The sequence below is a fragment of the Salminus brasiliensis genome, chromosome 22 (genome assembly GCF_030463535.1).
Source record: "Salminus brasiliensis chromosome 22, fSalBra1.hap2, whole genome shotgun sequence".
NCBI classification, from domain to species: Eukaryota; Metazoa; Chordata; class Actinopteri; order Characiformes; family Bryconidae; genus Salminus; species Salminus brasiliensis.
In genome coordinates, this window is record NC_132899.1 from 25,156,598 (window position 1) to 25,175,455 (window position 18,858).

Here is an 18,858-nt window from a genome sequence, read left to right on the forward strand (position 1 = left end):
GCCGCAGCAGTGATACACGACTGTGGGTTTTGTGAAGGCTGCTCAGACTCCTCGACTCCACTGGAGTCTACAAGGCAGCCCTAGTGCCACTGATGAAGGGCTTTTGCAGATCTAACCCTCCTGAACATCCTTTATTCAGTTTTGTGAGCTGCTTTGTACAGATGAGTGCATTATGCCAAGGAATATCAGGTAGCATGATTACAGCTGACTGATGTTCAGACACGTCTCGGCACCAGAGAGCTTGTTCTGCATAAGGCTGCTGAAGCAAAGAGAGCGCAATCTCGAGCAACTGCAAGGCGAGAGGAAACGATAATTCTTTGAAATGAACCACCAGTAACCAGCAAACCAGTCCAGTTTTCATTTGGCTGAAGTTACGTTCTTCTTCGCTCCAAATTGTATTGATTTTAATATCTTATAATCTGGTGACTTCCAGTTCCTTTAAAACATTGCGGTCAAGTCACTGTATGTGTATAGGGGTGCACACTCTGGACTATAGTGGGTGAATGTGTTATTGGGTTTCGTGTGTGTGTGTGTGTGTGTGTGTGTGTGTGTGTGTGTGTGTGTGTGTGTGTGTGTGTGTATTTGCATTAGCGTAAGCCTGCACCCAGTTCTGAAGACACTCTTCAGTCCTGGTTTAGCCCTGGTGGTACTCCCGCTGGGAAAACATGTCATATGTTGTGTTTCTCGTGCTTCACTGTAACTTCGCTTCACTGCAGACTCTTATTTACCTTCTGAGAACATGCACCCTGCTGCCGACTGGGCTATAATGTCTGTTAAAGTCCGCTAAAGACCTTGAGGACACTCAAAGATGGCGCTCTGAAAACAAAGACTCTGGAATCGCCAATAAAATAGCTGATACCCAATCCGTTAAAATGTGCCCGAATTTGCCATCCCTATAAACTGTACAGCTCAAAGTAACCACAATGTTTCAGTTCCCCTGGTCACAAAAGTGGTGGTGCAGTCTTACAGTGACGTTACAGGCGATTACTGCTCTGGGAAACTCTGTGTGCATCTGTCAGGGAGATGTTGAAGAGGTGGTCTGTGCTCGACTCTGACCATTTTGAATCATTTAGGCAGTACATTGTTGACGGGTGCTCGGGAACAACAGAAGGAATGAGTTCTTTTGGTTTCAGAAGTTTCAGCCAGCTTCAAATTCTTGTCTGTGTCTTGAAGACTTTGAGCCAAAACTACGCTCGGGCCGCAGTGTTCAGAAATTCACTTAATCATTAATGTTTGTCCCCAAAAAAGAGCAGCTTCTCCTCGCTCTGTCTGCAAACACGAACACTGCTGCAGCGTTGCTGGGAATTCACGCCTCATTTCTTTTCTTCCTCTCTCGCTAAATCTCCCCCTTCTCTGTCCAGCTCCAAACAAGTGTGTTAGCTCTACTGCAAACTGTGATTAACTCTCTAGGAGCACTCTCTCGCTCTCTCTCTCGCTCTCTCTCTCGCTCTCTCTCTCGCTCTCTCTCGCGCTCTCGCTCCTTTGAGCCTTTTGGTGGGGGATTCCCCAAAGGCCCAACCTATCTGTCATACAGCTCTGCGAGACATAAGACACTGGAACCCAGCAAGTTCATGCCAGCTTGGTAAACTTGGCTCAGACGCTGCGACTTAAACTAACTTCCCCACCCTCTCCTCCCTCCTCCCTCTCCTCCCTCCTCCCCACCCTTCAGCACTAAGAATAAACCTGGTGGGAAAAAAGGAGCCCTTCTTTAAGAGTGTGGGTGGAAAAACGGGCTCTGCCGGAGGCCTTGTTGTTTGACTGCTGCTGTGTTGTGCTAATAAGCCCACCTTCTCTCTCTGTCCTCTTTTTAGGTGTATGTAGAGTTTGATGATCTGGAGTGGGAGAAGCGCGAGTGGGTGAAGGTGTACGAGGATTTCCGGATCTTTCTGTTGGAGCAGCAACTCGTCTGGGCAAAGAGGAAGGAGGGCTCGCAGCTGCAGGTGACCCGCGCCAAGCAGATCCAGTGGCCAGCTCTGGTGAGTCTCCCAAAAGCTGCACCTTCTTCCGCCTGCGCTTACTCAGGCAGGCGTGCATGACATCAGTGAAAGATCACTGCTACACAACATAGGATCAAAAAGGAAATATCATGAAGGGTCTGCTAGCTAAGTTCTGGAACAGAGACCACATAAAGTTTAATGATATAGTGTTCATAAAATGTTTCACAAAGAACAGGAAGAGAAATTGGACAGCTGGCTAGAAAAACGTGCCCTTTTTGCTTTAAAGTGTACCAAAATATCAGTATTCTATTATTACTCAAACTCCATACACAAGCTGATTACGTAGGTGGTCTAGGTATAGGATTTCATTTTAATGGGCCAATCAGAACTGATGTAAACGTGAAAAGAAAGCCAGGGCTTGGGAACAGTAATTTTCTCATATTCACTGTTCATATTTTCAATAGCTTTCTTACAGTGGACAAGAAAATGCTGATTGAATGATCACTGTTAGCAGCAAAGGCCACCAGCTAATATTTAGTTTTTGTCTGAAATAAATGTAGGGCACATCATGTTCTCATAGCAATTACGGCAGTCCATAGAAAATTGTGTCCATCTTCGAATTTTATTAAGTGGCCATCTTTGGGGTTCAATGCAGTTATAAAAGCAGTAGAACAAAAATGATTGATTGAAAAATGAGTGTTTTAGACATGATTTGCAGTGGATGAGTGAGCTCAAAGGATGTTTTTGGAGCTTTGATTTGCATAGTTGTTAAACAACTCAGTTACTCCTCAGTTGTAGTCTCGGAGTACACTATAATACACCAAAATCTTACCTACAATGTACGGGACCTTCTACAGGACTGGTTTCTGAACCAATGCTTTTTCACTGTTTTCATACTGGGTCTGATGAGGGCATTTACTGTCGTCTGATTGGAAATGTGTGAGTAATTATTTTACACCCTGTCATTATTTTCAGGGTTCCGTGGCTTGCCATTGCATCTCATAGGGTTTCACTGGAGAAAGGAATTAACCCTGAATCACACATTCAGACAAATGACCCACATTCAAGCAAACATGCAAATGAAACCTTGTGCTCACTCGGGTGTAAACAACACCGTCTATTGATTAATGGTAGTTTTCCAGCATAGTTGTGCTTTGTGTGGTTGAAATAGCTGGACTTTGTAACTTGACTTGTAGGCCGAGCTCACATATTCCCCAAGTCCCTGTTAAGTTTTACTGGGTTGTGGAAATGAACTCTGGAAGAGGCCCAGCTGTTGCTGACCTACACTGCCGAGTTTCACAAGAGTTGTTGACCGAAAGGACAACTTCCAGCCTGTTATCTGGCTAACTTTTACTATGTTGGATCAGCGTTAAAGCTTGAAAAGCAAGCATCAAGCAGTGGTTAATCGATAGTGTGTGTGTGTGTGTGTGTGTGTGTGTGTGTGTGTGTGTGTGTGTGTGTGTGTGTGTGTGTGTGTGTGTGTGTAAGGCACACGTTACGCATAGTAAAAAAAAAATGAATACAGTTATGGTCATTTGAGTGCAGCTATATGCTTGGCGTAAGAACCTATGATGTGGGCTGGGGCCTTCTGGGTGTGGGTGAGGGGGTTAACTCATGAGAATATCATTTATCATTGTTGTGTGCTGCAGTTTTCTAGTAGGTTTTTGTTCTGGAATTAACAGCGTTTTAAAACTAGTCGAATCTGGCGACTAGGTTGCTATAATTGCTATGAAAGATTTGCTTCTAGGCCGAGCATAGTGCTGGAATATATGGCACTATTTTATGGTATTTTATGATAGCATTATCTTTCTGAGGGTATTGTGGATATTGTTAACAAAGAGAGCGTCATTAGTCTTTGCTAGATGGATATAGTAGTGCATAGTTCATAAACTGCTAGTAGTTTTGATTTGTGGGAGGTAGCTAGTGGGCAAAAATGGGAATTGGACTTTTTATCTAATTTTCTCTCTGATTTAAGACGATGGATGCTTGAGGAATTGTGAAATAAGCCTTTCTAAGTGTTTATGCCGGTTCATTTCAGTTGAAAGACTTGCGTAGGTATTCTCAATGGTGGCTCAGAGTAATGTTGCTGCGTTGATTTTTTAAAATGTGGCACTGCTGGGCCCTTTGTTTTTTTTTTTTTTTTGTTTTGTTTTTTTTTGGGAACTTCAGAAAACTACCTATCCTCAATATGTGTTGTGTATCATCAAGTGGAACGGTGCACGCATAGATCAGTAGTGCTAGTTCTAGTTTTAAACCACTTTTGATTCCATAAAGATGATATTTATAATAGAAACTTATTTATTACAAGTATGCTTTTCGTCTTCATGGAGCCAAAAGTGGTAGTAACCTCTTCTAGGTTGTCATATTTACTTGTAAGAGTAAATGTCTTGATGAGTATCTCTGGTTCCCTCTTTGCAGACATGTGTTGTTGTGTGTGAATCTGCAGCCAGCGCTGCTTGTTCAGCAGTAACCAAGGCTTGGGAAAGAAGTGGGATGCCGTTTTGCCGCCTGTTGGGTCGCAGCAGCTTAATTTGGGGGTTCTGAGCTCGTTGCGTTGATCTCAGTGACTCGCGTCTGACAATAAAGTCATTGTTTGTTCGGAGGGTTTGTGGACCCTGCTGTGCGGTTTGGGGGTGATGGAACAGAGGGTGTAACGGCAGCTGAACGAGATGTGGCGAAGGGCCTGTGTGAGTGCGAGAGAGGCTGTAAAATGTTGAACAGTGCTCTCAGATGAGCGGCGCGTTGCTGAGGAAATGTGCGCGTTGTTTTGATTATGTAACGCTGTGCAGCACAGCGCCATCTGGCCCAGGCGCAGGAGATAAGAGTTCAAAGAGAAGCCTCAGTCTCATACACACACACACACACACACACACACACAATGTGTCATCATCCACCTTTCCCCTGAGAACATGCGTCTCGGCTGTAAGCCCCTCGTTGTGTAAGCGTGGATATTTCTGTCCTATATTGGGCCGAACTCATAATAAACAAAAACTGGGAACAAGAGCTTATCTGATACTTGTTTGCTGTGGTGTTTATGGTGCACCTTTCTAGAGGTGTAGCCATGGCGATATTTTAATACCCAGCAGCACCGCCTTTGTTCAGCGTTTATTTTACCCTCCTCTTTTACCTGTATTATGCCTTTGAACTGCCACAGAGATAATCTTATCTAGCATGAAAGGCAACAGCCCGGTGGACAATGAACCAGTGTTATCCTAGGTTACTTCTGTACGGACCCTGGACATACTCCAGCAAAGGGAGCCCAATCAATACCTGTAATCATTCTAATCGCTGTGCGTCAGGCTGCCGTCGCATTGGTTGAATGATCACTCTAGTTTTTAAAGGCACATGTTTACTGAGCTCAGCCTGAGCTATGACAACTGACACAGGTCACCGTTCACACACTGAATGCTAATGCTATCTCTAGGCTGCACTACTTCGCAAAGCTGTATTCGGTCATGATCCCATACTGAATTGCCCCCCCCCCCCCCCCCCCCCCCCCCCCCCCCCCACCAAACAGTCATTACCAACAGTGCATGTGCAATGGTGCTCCTGTTCAGCTTTAGGAATATCAATGTTTCCTTTATTCCTCCCCCTCCCTTTCTCCTTCTCTTGTCGCTGTCCCTGACACAATTGCATTCAGGACCTCGTTATTTATGGCTGCTGTTTAAGGAGAAGGCAGACTTTTACTGCTGCTCGATCGCCCTTACTCAGCAGCTCGCCCCTCTCTCTCTCCTCTCCTGCACGCTTTGGCCTTTGTCTGCTCTGGCCGTTTTGATATATGCGGGTCCCTGTGATACTGAGACAGTCGATTGTTCTTCTATCTGCCACCGATCTCCGCTCCTGACCACACGGGCTGTGTCTATTGACAGAAGGTGACTCGGGACTTGCAGGCTGGGGACGGGTGCAACAGTCATTCTCCTCAGGCCCCATTAAAGAGCTTTTGCTGTTGGCCTCCTGCCCAGGGTATTTATGTCCTCCCTCTCCTCCCCCAGCTCTTCGTCTCCTCACCACGTCTTCATTTCGCTCTTTCAGGAGGAGCCTCTCCGAGATGTTTTGGTTTTGTGGACGCTCGTGCTGGTGTGATTAGTTAAAGTTGACCTCCTCGCTGGATTAGTAGGGGTTACTGGGCAGTTCATCATTTTAACCAATCATGCAAAGAGCCATTGCATCCTTTCAAACCGCCACTAATTCAGGGCTTAACATGCTTAAAGGAGAAAGTGATCTGCCAGTTATCTTAAGTTAGCTAACTGGCACGTTGGCTAGCCTCACGCTGAGTAATTGGTGGGAGAGGGAGAGGACCCATTGTGCTCTGTTGGACACCTTGTGATTCCATGGCTGTGGCATTGCCATGGGTTAAACATGTAATCGTCCAAAGAAGAAGAATTTGTTTAAAAATGTTTTTGTTTATTTTTCTTTAACTTTAATTGTCATAAATAAGCAGTAGATTAATTCCTCACAAACAGAATTGACAGGCCTGGGGCCTGTACTTTCTTTCACCACTCGCTTTGTAAGTGTACAGCTTTCCCTTTCAGCGTGACTAGCGAGTCTGAGAACAGTCTGTCCTGCTGTGGATACGCAGGAAGGTTCTCAACACATGCTGTGTATATCTAATGAGACGTGGTGTGCGCAGTGACAGCAGTGGTTACGTCTTGTCTTGGAGATGGCTGCTGGCCCTTATCTCAGGCCAGGCTGTAATGTGTGTCATCACAATCATTGCTGATTAATTCCTAATGCTGCATGCATTTTACCAGCGCTGGGCATCATGTCATTATATGTCCACTGCCCTTGCCCTCCTTCTCATTCTCCTGCTCCCGTATCTGTGGTCAGCAAGGAGCAGTCGACTGCCTATATGCTACCGGTCAATTGATTTTGATTGATGTATGAGAATGACCACACTGCAGACTGCCTTGAAATTTCAGCTGGACAATAAAGCCATGTAGCTTCGTTATAGAGTCATCAGTACAGTTAGAAAACAGCTGCTTCTATGCGTTTGTTTTATGGGCGTATTCTGATTATTGAAAATATTGGCTCCCGACTTATATATTGGACAGTGAATCACTGTTTAGTTTAAGGAACGCTGTGTGGGCAAAAGTATTGAGACATCTGCTTATGTGTTTCTTTTGAAATGAAGGATCTTAAAACGAGTGAAGGCTTTCTAGTAGGTTTTGGAGCATTGCACCAGGTCAGGATCTTGGGTGCAACTTAAAGTAGCCGAATGCATTCATCAGATGGGGTGTCCATCTAGCGTAGCATAAAGATCCTCCACTGGTTTGCTTTAACGAGAGCCATGCTCAGTTCAGTGTCTCGGACACACTCGCCAGCACTCCATCCAGTGCTCCCCTGTGTTGTTCACGTGGTGCTGCTGCTGTAGCGCCTGCTGGATTAAGCGAAGTGCGTGTCAGTCTGCTGTTGAAAGATGAAATTACTCCTGTGAGGAACAATGCGCCCGCTTATAATCTTCAAAGCCGTGGCGTGAAAACCCATTATTTTCATCAGCCGGTGTGGGGGACTATAATGGAAGGCTAGGGCCGCCTGTGTTTTGGGATGATCTTGATCATGCAGACTTAATAGAAACTCTTCTGTGTGCTGAGAGAACATAACCAGAAAGTACCTCCCCCCCTCTCTTCCCCTTTTAGATTGTTAAAGCACATAACTAAGTCAAGCGTATTATGATGTGAGTGGATAACACATGACAAATAAAACCTGTGTAAAAAAAAAAAAAAAGGAATGGGCACATAACATTTATAAATCAAATCGGAAGGTCTTAAAACGGGCATTACATACCAGTTATCCAGTTATCATCAAGTATTCCCATACTTCCCACACATGGGGAAATGCATGTGACCAGAGGATCTGATTGATTGATAGATTTTTAATCTGTCCGCTTGAATTCAGTGCTATAGAATGTAGGGATGCACGGTAACATTGGAATGATATCAGTGTCTGCAGACAGCTGCTGAAAACATACTGGCTTTGAACAGCTGTACTGCATTTGTAATTATACATTACGAATAGCCATGGACCAATCAATTGGCTATGTATCGAAGGTCAAGCATTACAGCGGCTCTGCGTGAGGCTTCCGGTCACAGGGCGCTGCAGTTTCTTGTCCACCTGCTAGATGGAACTACGGAGCAGAGCGATCCTCTGGTCCTAGTAATGGTGCCTTATTGCGCTGGACCACTTGAGACCCTTTGGTGTATTTTCTGAGGGTGTTTTTGCTATGCTTGTTGGTGTGAACAGGGCCTAGATGAAGGTTTTTCATTAGCTTAAGGCTGCTGCCCAGTTCTGGAGGAAATCAAGCCAGTCCCTCCCTCTGCATTAGCCCATGAGCAGGCTGTCAATAACGCCTGTCAGCATGATCCATGTCTTTCTGGCTTTTTCTTTCATCAGTTTATCAGTCAAGACACAACAAATTAAGCACAATCCTCCCCCTAAACCCATGTGTTAGCTCAGTTTGATCAGTCTGTGTCGTACAGTCTCTATTTTGTCTGTCTAAGCAGCATGTGGGCTCTTTTAGTTCTCTGCTGTGTTTTAGCTGCTGGTACTAATCAAGCATGCCTAGCTACTTTTGACCTTAGCCCTCTGACTGACTTTGTTTGCCTACACAGTAGCCAAGTTGAGTCTTTTGGCCATGTGTATTTCTCTGGTGTCCTCTTGGTTGGCCTGCCTGGCTGGGAATTGTAGTAGGGCCATTGGGTTTCCTGGATTTGTAAGGGTGAATATCTACAGTACAAGATGTCAGTCATAACAGAGTCCTTTTGTTGTAATCAGAAATGGAAAAGGAAGGAGAGTGCAGCTGATCCTTCACTGACCGCTGCACAGCTGGCTTCATAACCGCACCAACCATGGGCAGGCAGCTTTTACGGCCCGGCCCTGGGTTGCTTTGTCCCACCAGCGCCAATAGCCAGGGGATGGGAGGGGTGGAGCTTTGGGAGATATGTCATGACTTCATGATGCAGATTGCAGCCCCCGCCTCGTGTACCCTCACCACAGCTGGCTTTTATTTGTGTCTCTCTCTCCATTCTGCTGTGACCCCTGTAGTCTTTCATGCGTTTGCTTCCTAGGTTTCTTCCTATCGGTAAGTCTCTCCATGTAGCCCTCACAAGCTCTTTTTATGAGACAATTGCAGTGGTATTCCTCCTCTGTAGTTAAAAGCCTATTTAGAGATCCTGTAATCCAGACTTTAAATCCAGTTTCCAGTCCTGGATTTTGTAATTGCTAGTACTGCTGACTAGTGCCACCAGTATCAGCAAGTACAAAATCCAGCACCAGAAACTGGATTCAGCTGGCTTTTAATACTCTAAGCAAGTATGCAAATGACTTTTCACCCTTTGCAGTAGTGAATGTGGATCCCTCTCACACCAAGAACCTGTTCTTGTAAGCATGATGCGGTGCCATCAAGATTTCAGGCGTCTCTTTTAGAACCAGGTGTTCTGTATGGCTTACACAGCATTAGCCTCACTGGATTTCTGGAGCATAGGGCTCGTCTCCAACACCGCTTACGCCCCAGTTTAGTCTGTCGAGTTTGGATTCACACCTAGTCCCTCAACAGATTGTGCTGGGAATTGCGAGGCTGCTGTTAGCTGCTGTTAACTGTTCCGCTAATTCAGATGTGCTAAATCTGGGCCCTAGTGATCTCCCTGTCTGTAGAGTTTAGCTTTGGTCCTTTACTTTAACACACCAGGAAATGAAGCGCTTCAGGGTCAGCTGAATGTTAGAGCCAGGTGTGTCCAGGTGAATCTGAGCTCTTTTCCCAGCCTCCCTTGTGTATCCAAACCGATGTCTCCCTATTTGAGATCCAGCATGTTGGGCGCTTTGTTGGATATTCGTGTTAAGACTTTACAAAGTCCCTACCTGTGGCCTCTGGGGTTTCATTTACCAACAATATTGTTGTTCTGAATGCCATCAGTCTTCTTATCCACTTCTTCTTCTTTTTCTGGTCAGAGTTGTGGTGGGTCCAGAGCCTTTCCAGAATCATTAGGCATAAGGCAGGAGTGCCCTCTGATTTGATGCTTTAGAATCGTTGCATCAGATCAGGGGAAAATGTCCTTCAAATCTGCAATGCCACAAAAAAATTCTGGCACTGGAGTACAAGTGAACTTCTGGACCAACTGGGTCTCCTCAGAAGGTTTGCTAGCTTCATCTGTTTTGCTTTAGCTAAGTTTGCTTTGATTTGGAAGCTTAAGGTCAAGCAGTGGACAATACTTGCAACCTCTCATTGTACACTGTTTTGTTTATCTTTGTCACTGGAGCCAGGCCTTTGCTCTCTGCAGATGTATGTGTGGAACACCAAAACCTTGTGTGTAGCAGCCTTGTTCCATGTTGACCTTCTCCATCTGTGTTCCAAAGGACACAAAAGATGGTTTTCCTTAGCCGTACAGTATGAGCTCAGGCCTGCACAGGAGGTGATTCATGGTTGACGGCAGGCATTAACAGTCGCCTTTTCTGACTGAGGAATGCCGGTCCTCTTTCTTCATTTTTTTTTTTTTAGCAGCGTGGGAGAGGAGACAGACCTTTAACTCATTTCTCAAGCTCTCAATCTGCTGTTTTATGAGACAGCGTGGAGCCTGCGCTCCAGAACCCACCATTACATGATTTTGAGTTTTACACAACCTGAGGCTTCCCTTGCTGGAAGCGACGGATGGGTGTGGCGTGCTGTGCTGCAGCATTTTTATTTATTTATTTTTTTTGGAGGGGGCTTTTAACAGGAGTGTGCAGTGTAAGGAAGGACCCATGTGTTAATGTCGTATGGTGGTACATGCATGCCTTTTAGATTTGCATGAGCAATGCTTTGTTACCGTGGCAATAGCTATATCCCTCTCTTGCTTTCTCGGTTTCTCTCCCACTCTTTCTCTGCCGCTCTCTGTCTGCTCTCAGTGCAATTTCCCAGTGATCTGTATGGCTCTATAGGAAGAGAAGCCACAGTCAGGTTTTGTATTATAAAGAGGGGGTTTACTTCTTATGATCGGTCTTTGGAGACCACCTTCTTGATGTCCATAGATAACGGCACCATGTCAACCCTGGAGTATTCAGTCTGAGCTAGAATAGTGCAATCTATCTACACATGTACACATGTAACAATAACCAAGCAACCATATAGCAACCATGGTAAATAGCATAGCATAACTATCCAAAAACCATACATACTGGGATACAGTAGCCACTTGGAACAAGCAAAATGGACTGCCTAGCAACCTCATAGCATCCACTTGGGACACCATAGCAACAGCTTAGCAGCTGCATGACGGCCACCTGGAACACCATGGTAATACTAAGCAACAGCCAAACAACTGCCTAGCAAAAGCGAAGCAGCCGGCTGGGACATGATATCAGCTACTAAGCAACAGTCAAGCAACAGCTTGAATTGGCAAAGCAGGTGCTTTGAAATTGTGTAGCAACCAGTTGAGAACACCATTGCTATACTGTTGCTTACCAACAGTATAGCAACAGCTTGAATTGGCATAGCATCCATCTACAAACTCTATAACAACCACCTAGGATACCATAGCAACATCTTAGCAACTAGTTTTAATGTTTTTTTTTTTCTTTTTCTGAAAAGCATCTCAATATTGGAGCATGATTAATGTGATGCAAGTTTCTTGGATGAATACAGTACAGGTAATACTTGTGAAGAATGTACAGTGCAGCGCTTTTTAAGGAGTTGAATATGTATTTACTCATGTGGTTTCCCAAATGGAAAATAAAGTAACTTATTAATTTGCTTTTATAGATGAATGTAAAAGAAGGTGTTTAGGGCATTCCTATCAGTTTATAGGCCACACAAATTGTAATCAGCCTACTTTGCCTTTTGCACAACAGTGAATGATGCTTTTGTAGTATTGCTTAAAGGGGAGGTTAGCTAGGTTACTGCTTGCTCAGACAATATATCAGCCATATACTATTTTAATCCTAAATCATGGCTTCTCATATAGTCATCACAATTTCTAGCAGTGGCCTTCTACTCTAGCTATTTCCTTTAAGGCCTAGTACTAGTGTTGACCATAGCACTTCTTCTAGGCATGTCCCAGTTCTAGCGTCCAGTGTTTTTGCCCTAGATACAGATCCAGTACGGATCTGATCTTTGGTTGGTGTGGCGCAACAGATAATACCACTACCTGCTAGTGAGCTACCTCACCACATGGGAGACTGGGGTTCGATTCCCAGTCTGGGTGACTATGCTGCGCTACACCAATAAGAGTCCTTGGGCAAGACTCCTAACACTACATTGGCCCACCTCTGTAATATGAGTAACCCTGTAAGTCGCTCTGGATAAGAGCGTCAGCTAAATGCCATAAATGTAAATGTAAATGTAAATCTTTGTGTTTCTGTATGTTTACTGTTTAGATAAGGTACGCTAATGATTAATACTGAAGTGTGTTGTGAGTAAGCAGTGTATATAGCGTAACATTCTGTATTTTAAGTTTTGAATGAGCTGTTCAGTGCTGGTTTAGAACCAAAGAAAGGTGTGTAAGAAACTTCCACTGGCTAAGCAAAGCCTTTTTTTTTTATACAAGAGTTTCATTTCTAACCAGCCAGAATTCAAGAGTAAAGATGTTGGAAGGAGTGGATTTATATACATAGGTTTGGTGGCATGGGCAGAAAACGGTAGAAAATAGTAAAGTCTCTGGAGATAAGGGTCTTCATGTTCCACACTGCAGACTCTAAACTGTTCTCTTACCTTTTGAGATTGTTCCTTACTGCTGCGGGTTGTGGATAATGTCTGTTAATGCGTCTAGAGGACAACAGAGGGCACTCTGCTAGAACACAGTGGTAAAAACAAAGGATCGCAGCTGGATCAGGCTTAAAATAGCTGATTCATGAACTATAAGAAAAAGCCTGGATCGGAACTTCCACATCAGCAGTGTATGTGTTGCCCTCTCGTGCCCTATGTTGGGATATGGGAATTTAGAAACATGCATTTCACATAAAAACTCTTTTGAGGAACAATGTTGGATTGTCTCTTTTAAACGTTCTGAATGTTTTGCAGAAATGTTTCCGTGAGACGTGGCCAAATGCTCACCTCCCCACCCCACCCCACCCTCTTTCACATACATTGGCATTAGTTCAGCTAGTTGGCACCGACGCAGTGACTTTTCCTGTGTCCTCTTGTCTTTGATGTCTGTGTCTGCTGTCTCTCTGTTGAGTGCAGATTACAGTAACCTCTTGCTGTGACTGCTATTGAAAACCACACTTCTGTCAGCCCCAGGGAGGACTGTCAAACTATGGCTCGTTCCCTCTCCCCTCCCCTCTGCCCCCCCCCCCCCCCCCTCTCCTTTTTTTTTCCTTCTTTTTCTTTCCCTCTCCACGCTAGAGGAAGTGCTCCCGCCCGTTTCTGTTCTGTTCACCTCAGCAGCAGCCATGGCTTTCCTGTCCCATTATCTCTCCACCAGCCGGTGGGTTTTGTCTGGGCATGAAGCAGCAAGACTTTATTGAATTACGCTCACGAAATGCAATGCCAGTGCAGGTAGGTTTGTGTATATCACTGTGCAATGTCACCATTTGGCTGTTGGCATGCAGCAGTGCTCTTTGGCCTCACTCGTACAGATCTCTGCTCGTTCTCTCTCGCCTGTTTGTTGGCCAGTCAGACTCTAACACCATCCCTCAGTGATGTTCTCTTTGGGTGGGCTCTCCCAGCCCCCCACTACCTGCCCCCTAGCCTTCAGAATCTCTCTTCGATCAGCTGCATCTTCTCTGTAGGTGGTATACTCTCGTGCCAAGCCCCTAATACATTTTCCTCCCGTTAGGGATTTATTTATAGAAGGGCTTCCGCTTCCACTGTTCCGGCCCAGCAAGCCCCTCCGAGACGTAGCTGTTTACTTTGAACCAGCACAACGCTGGAAGAGTCAGTCCTCACCCTGTGACCCCGGTGGAGTTTACACTGTTAACAAACCAGGCCCCCGCCTCACCTGTGAGCAGCAACACACAGTGAACTGAGCTGACCTTTTTGTCTTTTGTCCAGAAGATAGAATCCTAATGGTCCTTACAGAACTGGAAGCCTCTGCTGTTTTGGGGTGATGTGCAGATGGTGGAATCTAAGCATGACTTTTCCATATGCCTGGGTAAATACTGAACTTTGCTCGTGGGAGCTGTCACCGTGGTGTGTGTTTGTTTATGTTCGGAGCGGAGAATGATGCGCTTACTACTCCGTGGCGTTTTAATGAAAGCCGCTCAAGGTAATTTAATTCGCTGCTTTGGTTTGTACACCCTGCCTTTTGGGGGCTCTTTGCTCCTTGTTTATGATTAAGATCAGCATGAAAAAAACATGCGAGTGTTGCTTCCTTAAAGACTTATTATCCAGCTTCATTATCTGCTGTTCTCATGGCCTTTCAGCGTATTTGCCAAAGTATGCATAGGCGAGACGTAGCACCTGAGGCAGCATCTAACAGCAACAACTACTAAATATCCGGATAGGATCTGAATATACTTTAGCTGGGATCCGTTTACACTTTTTCCAAGTGTGACCAGCTGAAATTCGATTTTACTTTTTCGTGTCAAATGCATGTGCACAATTGCCGCCTTACTTCCTCTAACCCTGGGTGGGCAATTCCTGCACAGCTTTTGCATTTGTTTTTCTGCTCAAGCATGTCTAAGTCAACTCGTCTGTTAATTGCCTGATTTAGTAGGTCTGTTAAAGCAGAAAAATCTGCAAACTGTGCTGAACTGTGTGGCCTCCGTTACCAAACACTGCTCTAACTGATGTTTTACAGCTCTGGGAGAGTGGGAATAGTTTTGAGTAATGGTGGAAGTTCCCACAACATGGAACGGTAATCACATTAGGTAGATATTTCAAGCCAGAACGGCTCACTCAGAAAATCCGAAGGACCGTTTTAACAGCATGGGAACGCGCTCTGTAATGCTGCCAGCTTTTTGATACTGTGATGTAATGCTGCCATCATGTACCTGTAAATAGGCATAAGCATGCATACACACACACACAGAGGGAGAAACCATAAAAGTTATAGTTACATATGTTCACTTTTCCAATATTTCCACGTGACCAACTGTATCTGAATACGAAAAACGCATCCTGGTAAACTTGTTAAATGTGGTCTGGATGAGTTCTGAACGGGGATGGATTGGTAGTCCGATAAGCTTAAGTCTTAGTCGTGTTTACACCTAGCTTTTCATGTGGTCAAGTGAAATCCCAACGTAATCCAACCACCAGAAGCATATTTTAGTGTTTAAACAGCCTCTAAAAATACCGCTCCAATCTGTGCGTTACTCAATAAAGGCCAAATCATCAGTCTAACCACAGCAAGTGGAGCAGGTTGTAATGCTAGCGCTAGCTTAGCTCGCCGGCTTATACACCTAAACTCCAGCAGAGTTTTGAGCAGCAAAAATACTTGATGTAAAACTGCAACGTGAGGAGCAGTGGCTTATTTCCCCAGCAGGGTTCGTTAAAATGGACGAGGAGCAGAGACAGATTTCGGGCTTCATGAGTGCTGCTGTGCTTTTTGTGCTTTTATGCTTTATTTATGCCCCCCACCGGCCTAATTGTACTCCTACACTGTAGAAAGGATGTCTGAGTCATAGAGCAGAGGTGTGAGTTCACCCTGTCTCCCCCTACACACACACACACCACACACACACACACAGAAGCAAACATAAAAGACTCCATACACCACCCACTGTGTGTGTGATGCGCCTGTGTTCCTTGTCCAGGGCTCACGTAATCCAACACCGCAGACTAGCAGTGTGTGATACCGGCTCCCAGCAGTGTCAGGAAATTTGACAGCCAGTCAGCTGACATGCAGGTTACAAAACGACACGCTCTGCACTGTCCATAGAGATCAGACCACCGGCACATTCTAATCACACTTGTCAATGTGTGTCCTAGCGCCATGCTCGGTTATGCTTGTGTCACAGCTGCATTACACACCCACACACACACAGTGTGATATGGTGCCCCTTAGCCGCGTTGTTGGAATGGTACAATTCCGGGCCTTCCCCTAAAATGTTGTCCTGCAGCTAGTTTTGCATTCAACTACTCTAAATTGCCCACACAGATGTGCAAATGCACACACACAGCTTGTCTAGTCTCTGTAGAAAAGTACTGCAAATAGCAAAGAGCTCTCTGCATCAGATAAACATGAACCTATTGGCACCGTCCCTAATGTCAGGCTTAAGCTAGAGGGTATGAAGGCCCCCTGCAGTGAGCTGTGGAGCAGTGGAAGTGTGTTCTATGGATTGATTGTGCTTCATTCAATACATTTGGGATGAGTTGGGGATGATGTGGGTGGTGATCATCCAACATCCTGACCTCACTAATGCTCTCGTGGCTTAATGCGGTCAGATCTTCACAGCAATGCTTCAGAATCTAGTAGAATGCCTTCTCTGGACAGTACAGACAGTTAGTTCAACAATAGCAGGATCTTTTTATTTATACCCTCAAGTTTGGGCTCAACTCGGAGAGGCTGAGAGGATTGGCAGCCACTACACACCCACACAAACACACACACACACACACACACACACCTTTACATGCGTGCTGTAATTGCTAAGACTGTACAATCACACATGCTAGAGCAGCCATCTCTGAGTTGACTTCTTAGTCTTGGCATTCTTGGTTGACTGCAGTTCTGATTCTGAAATTTGCATCTTCATGTGTGTGGTTTATGTTTTTACATGTGAATTAAAGTTTATACAGTAAGACGCTGAACCATGTAGCTCCTGAGTCTGTATAACTGTAGTGGTTGGGTGAAAACACACGCTTTTTGCATGGTAGACTAGGGTTTGATTCCCCTGCTGGACAAGCACACCTATCTACACCAATAAGAGTCCTTGGGTAAGATTCCTAACACAACATACATGTTACACCTCCTTGTGTTACATCACACAAATGTCAGCATCAGCTAAATACTACAAATGTAAATGTAAACTGGAGTGTTTTAATGTCTGTTTGGACGAGAGCAGTTGTACATGGAGTTTCTCCGAGATTTCAGTCCTGTCTGAATGCACCATGTTAGCCATTCCTACAGGCCGCGTCCTCCTGCGTCAGTAAAGATTCTGGCGCCTTTCACCTTCTGCAAAACGAGCCACATGGATGACCTTAGGTTACATTAATCCAGTGCAAATCGACATGTGGGTAAATATTTCATCCTATCCTGTGGAGTGTAGTTTTGTTGTACATGGCACAGATACCTTGGGTTGTCGAAGTCTGTGGCAAACTTCTGTTAAATCCAGTAGATGAACCAAAGGGCTCCTGAGAGGCTGATGCTTTTGGCAGCTTGTGTAGTGTGATTGTGTAGTGTAGCAAATAGCCTACATGCATGTGAGGAAAAGCTCTTGAAGCACACACAGTTCTTCAGGCACATGCTCACAGTCTCTGCTTTGAAACTGTATCTTACCAGCAGGGCATGGGGACTGCTAGCATTAGCCTGTTAATTCCTAGAAGCAGCAAAACTCTGTGCTGCTGCTTTTTCAATGTAGCAGGTCTGGTGACCGGCAAGCTCTTAAGCAAAGCAACTGATCCAGGTGTTTAGGTCAGCACTAGACAGCATGTTATGCAAGCGCAAGGCTAGTGATGTAATCAGCGCTGTTACATCACTGCCTGCTACTTCCTGTCGCTGGCGCAGGTGGACTTTGCCACATGACCGCTGATGGTGGAGGCAGGCTGGCTGTGCAGGGGGGACAGAGGTACAAAAAATAGGTTGTGCAGGCAGGGGACATGAAGTGAATAGGGGGAAGGGGAAGTGTAGAGTGTGTTTTTTTATGAGTGTGTGTTTGCCGTTTCTCTGCCAAGAACATTCCTGTTTACTTGCCATGTGGAAGTGAGAGAACATCCAGTTAGGACTATGCCGGTTGCTTTCAGAACGAGGTGAGTTGGACTTAGTTGGATTATATGGCTGTCAGTATCAGTTGTGTTGGCATTAGTCTCTACTGTGCATTTAATGGAAGTCACCGAATAATAACAAGCCATGCATAGCTTTAAGAATACTGAAGTGAAAAAGATACACTGAAAATTAAGCGATAAGATCATGGAAATAGATGGACAAATATTGCAGATTCTCACTTTGATGCATTTAAAAACTTTGCAATATCAGGTTTGCTCGTTACTAGTGTTCTAGATTCTCTTGCTCGACACCATATCCCTAACTGCAATATCTAGTAATACCTCCAGTGAATCAATGATGTACACCAGTGATGGCGCAAATGAACTGAAATCTGCCACAGTTACACACACTTTTTTTTTTCTTTTGCCTAGTAACATGTAAACCTGCTGTGTCTGTATGGTATGAGGTTTGCAATGACTATTTTAATCTAATCCAGTTAAGTCTAGTTCTGTTGACTGTCCTACTTGATTGTGTGTATGTGGAGAGAGAGAGGGCGAAAGTGAGAGAGCTGAGCAGTGTGCGATGGTTTCCTGACTGACTTACTGTCGCGCACCGTGAAGGTTAGGCCGTAAAATGCAGGAATACGTCTAGACGCTCTTGCCTGTGTTTGTTTTATGGCTTGAGTCATTTTCATAGCCTTGATGATGAGCGTCCTCTTTGATTGTCTGCCCTGATCGGGCATTGCAGTCATCTGTTATGTTCAGAGGAAGGACGCACGCTGACTTGCGACATGCTCAGAGATTGAAGAGGTTCACACAGATTAGGCCGAAAGCAGTTTGTAAACACTCTGACAAACTCTCGTTCAATGGCTGGCTCCCGTCCACTTCGTTTTCATCGTATACGCTGACATGAGAGCGAGGTTACAGATGTTTGTCTGTTGCAGCTCTGCGCCAGATATTACACCATCTGGACTGTGTTTGTTAGATCTGTGGATGGACTTGCTGGCCTTCCGAAGGTCAAGCAGCTCTGCCTGTCATTTGATCAGGCTGCAGTGGAGGCTGGAGTGAAGCTGCAGTCTGCTGCGTCTAAAAACTCAGACAGGAATTAATCCATCTGTCCCATGTGACCTGCCTTCTGCAGAGCGAGAG

At 45.1% G+C, this 18,858-nt stretch overlaps 1 protein-coding gene across 3 annotated transcripts in view; it reads left to right on the forward strand.

Moving 5' to 3' along the window:
- jmjd1cb (jumonji domain containing 1Cb) overlaps window positions 1-18,858 on the forward strand; it is a 151,948-nt gene that overhangs the window by 54,056 nt on the left and 79,034 nt on the right. For all 3 annotated transcript variants that reach the window (XM_072667762.1, XM_072667764.1, XM_072667765.1), the window contains exon 2: window positions 1,812-1,976. In XM_072667762.1, coding sequence (XP_072523863.1) covers window positions 1,812-1,976 — 165 coding nt within the window. The remainder of the gene's footprint in view (window positions 1-1,811; window positions 1,977-18,858) is intronic.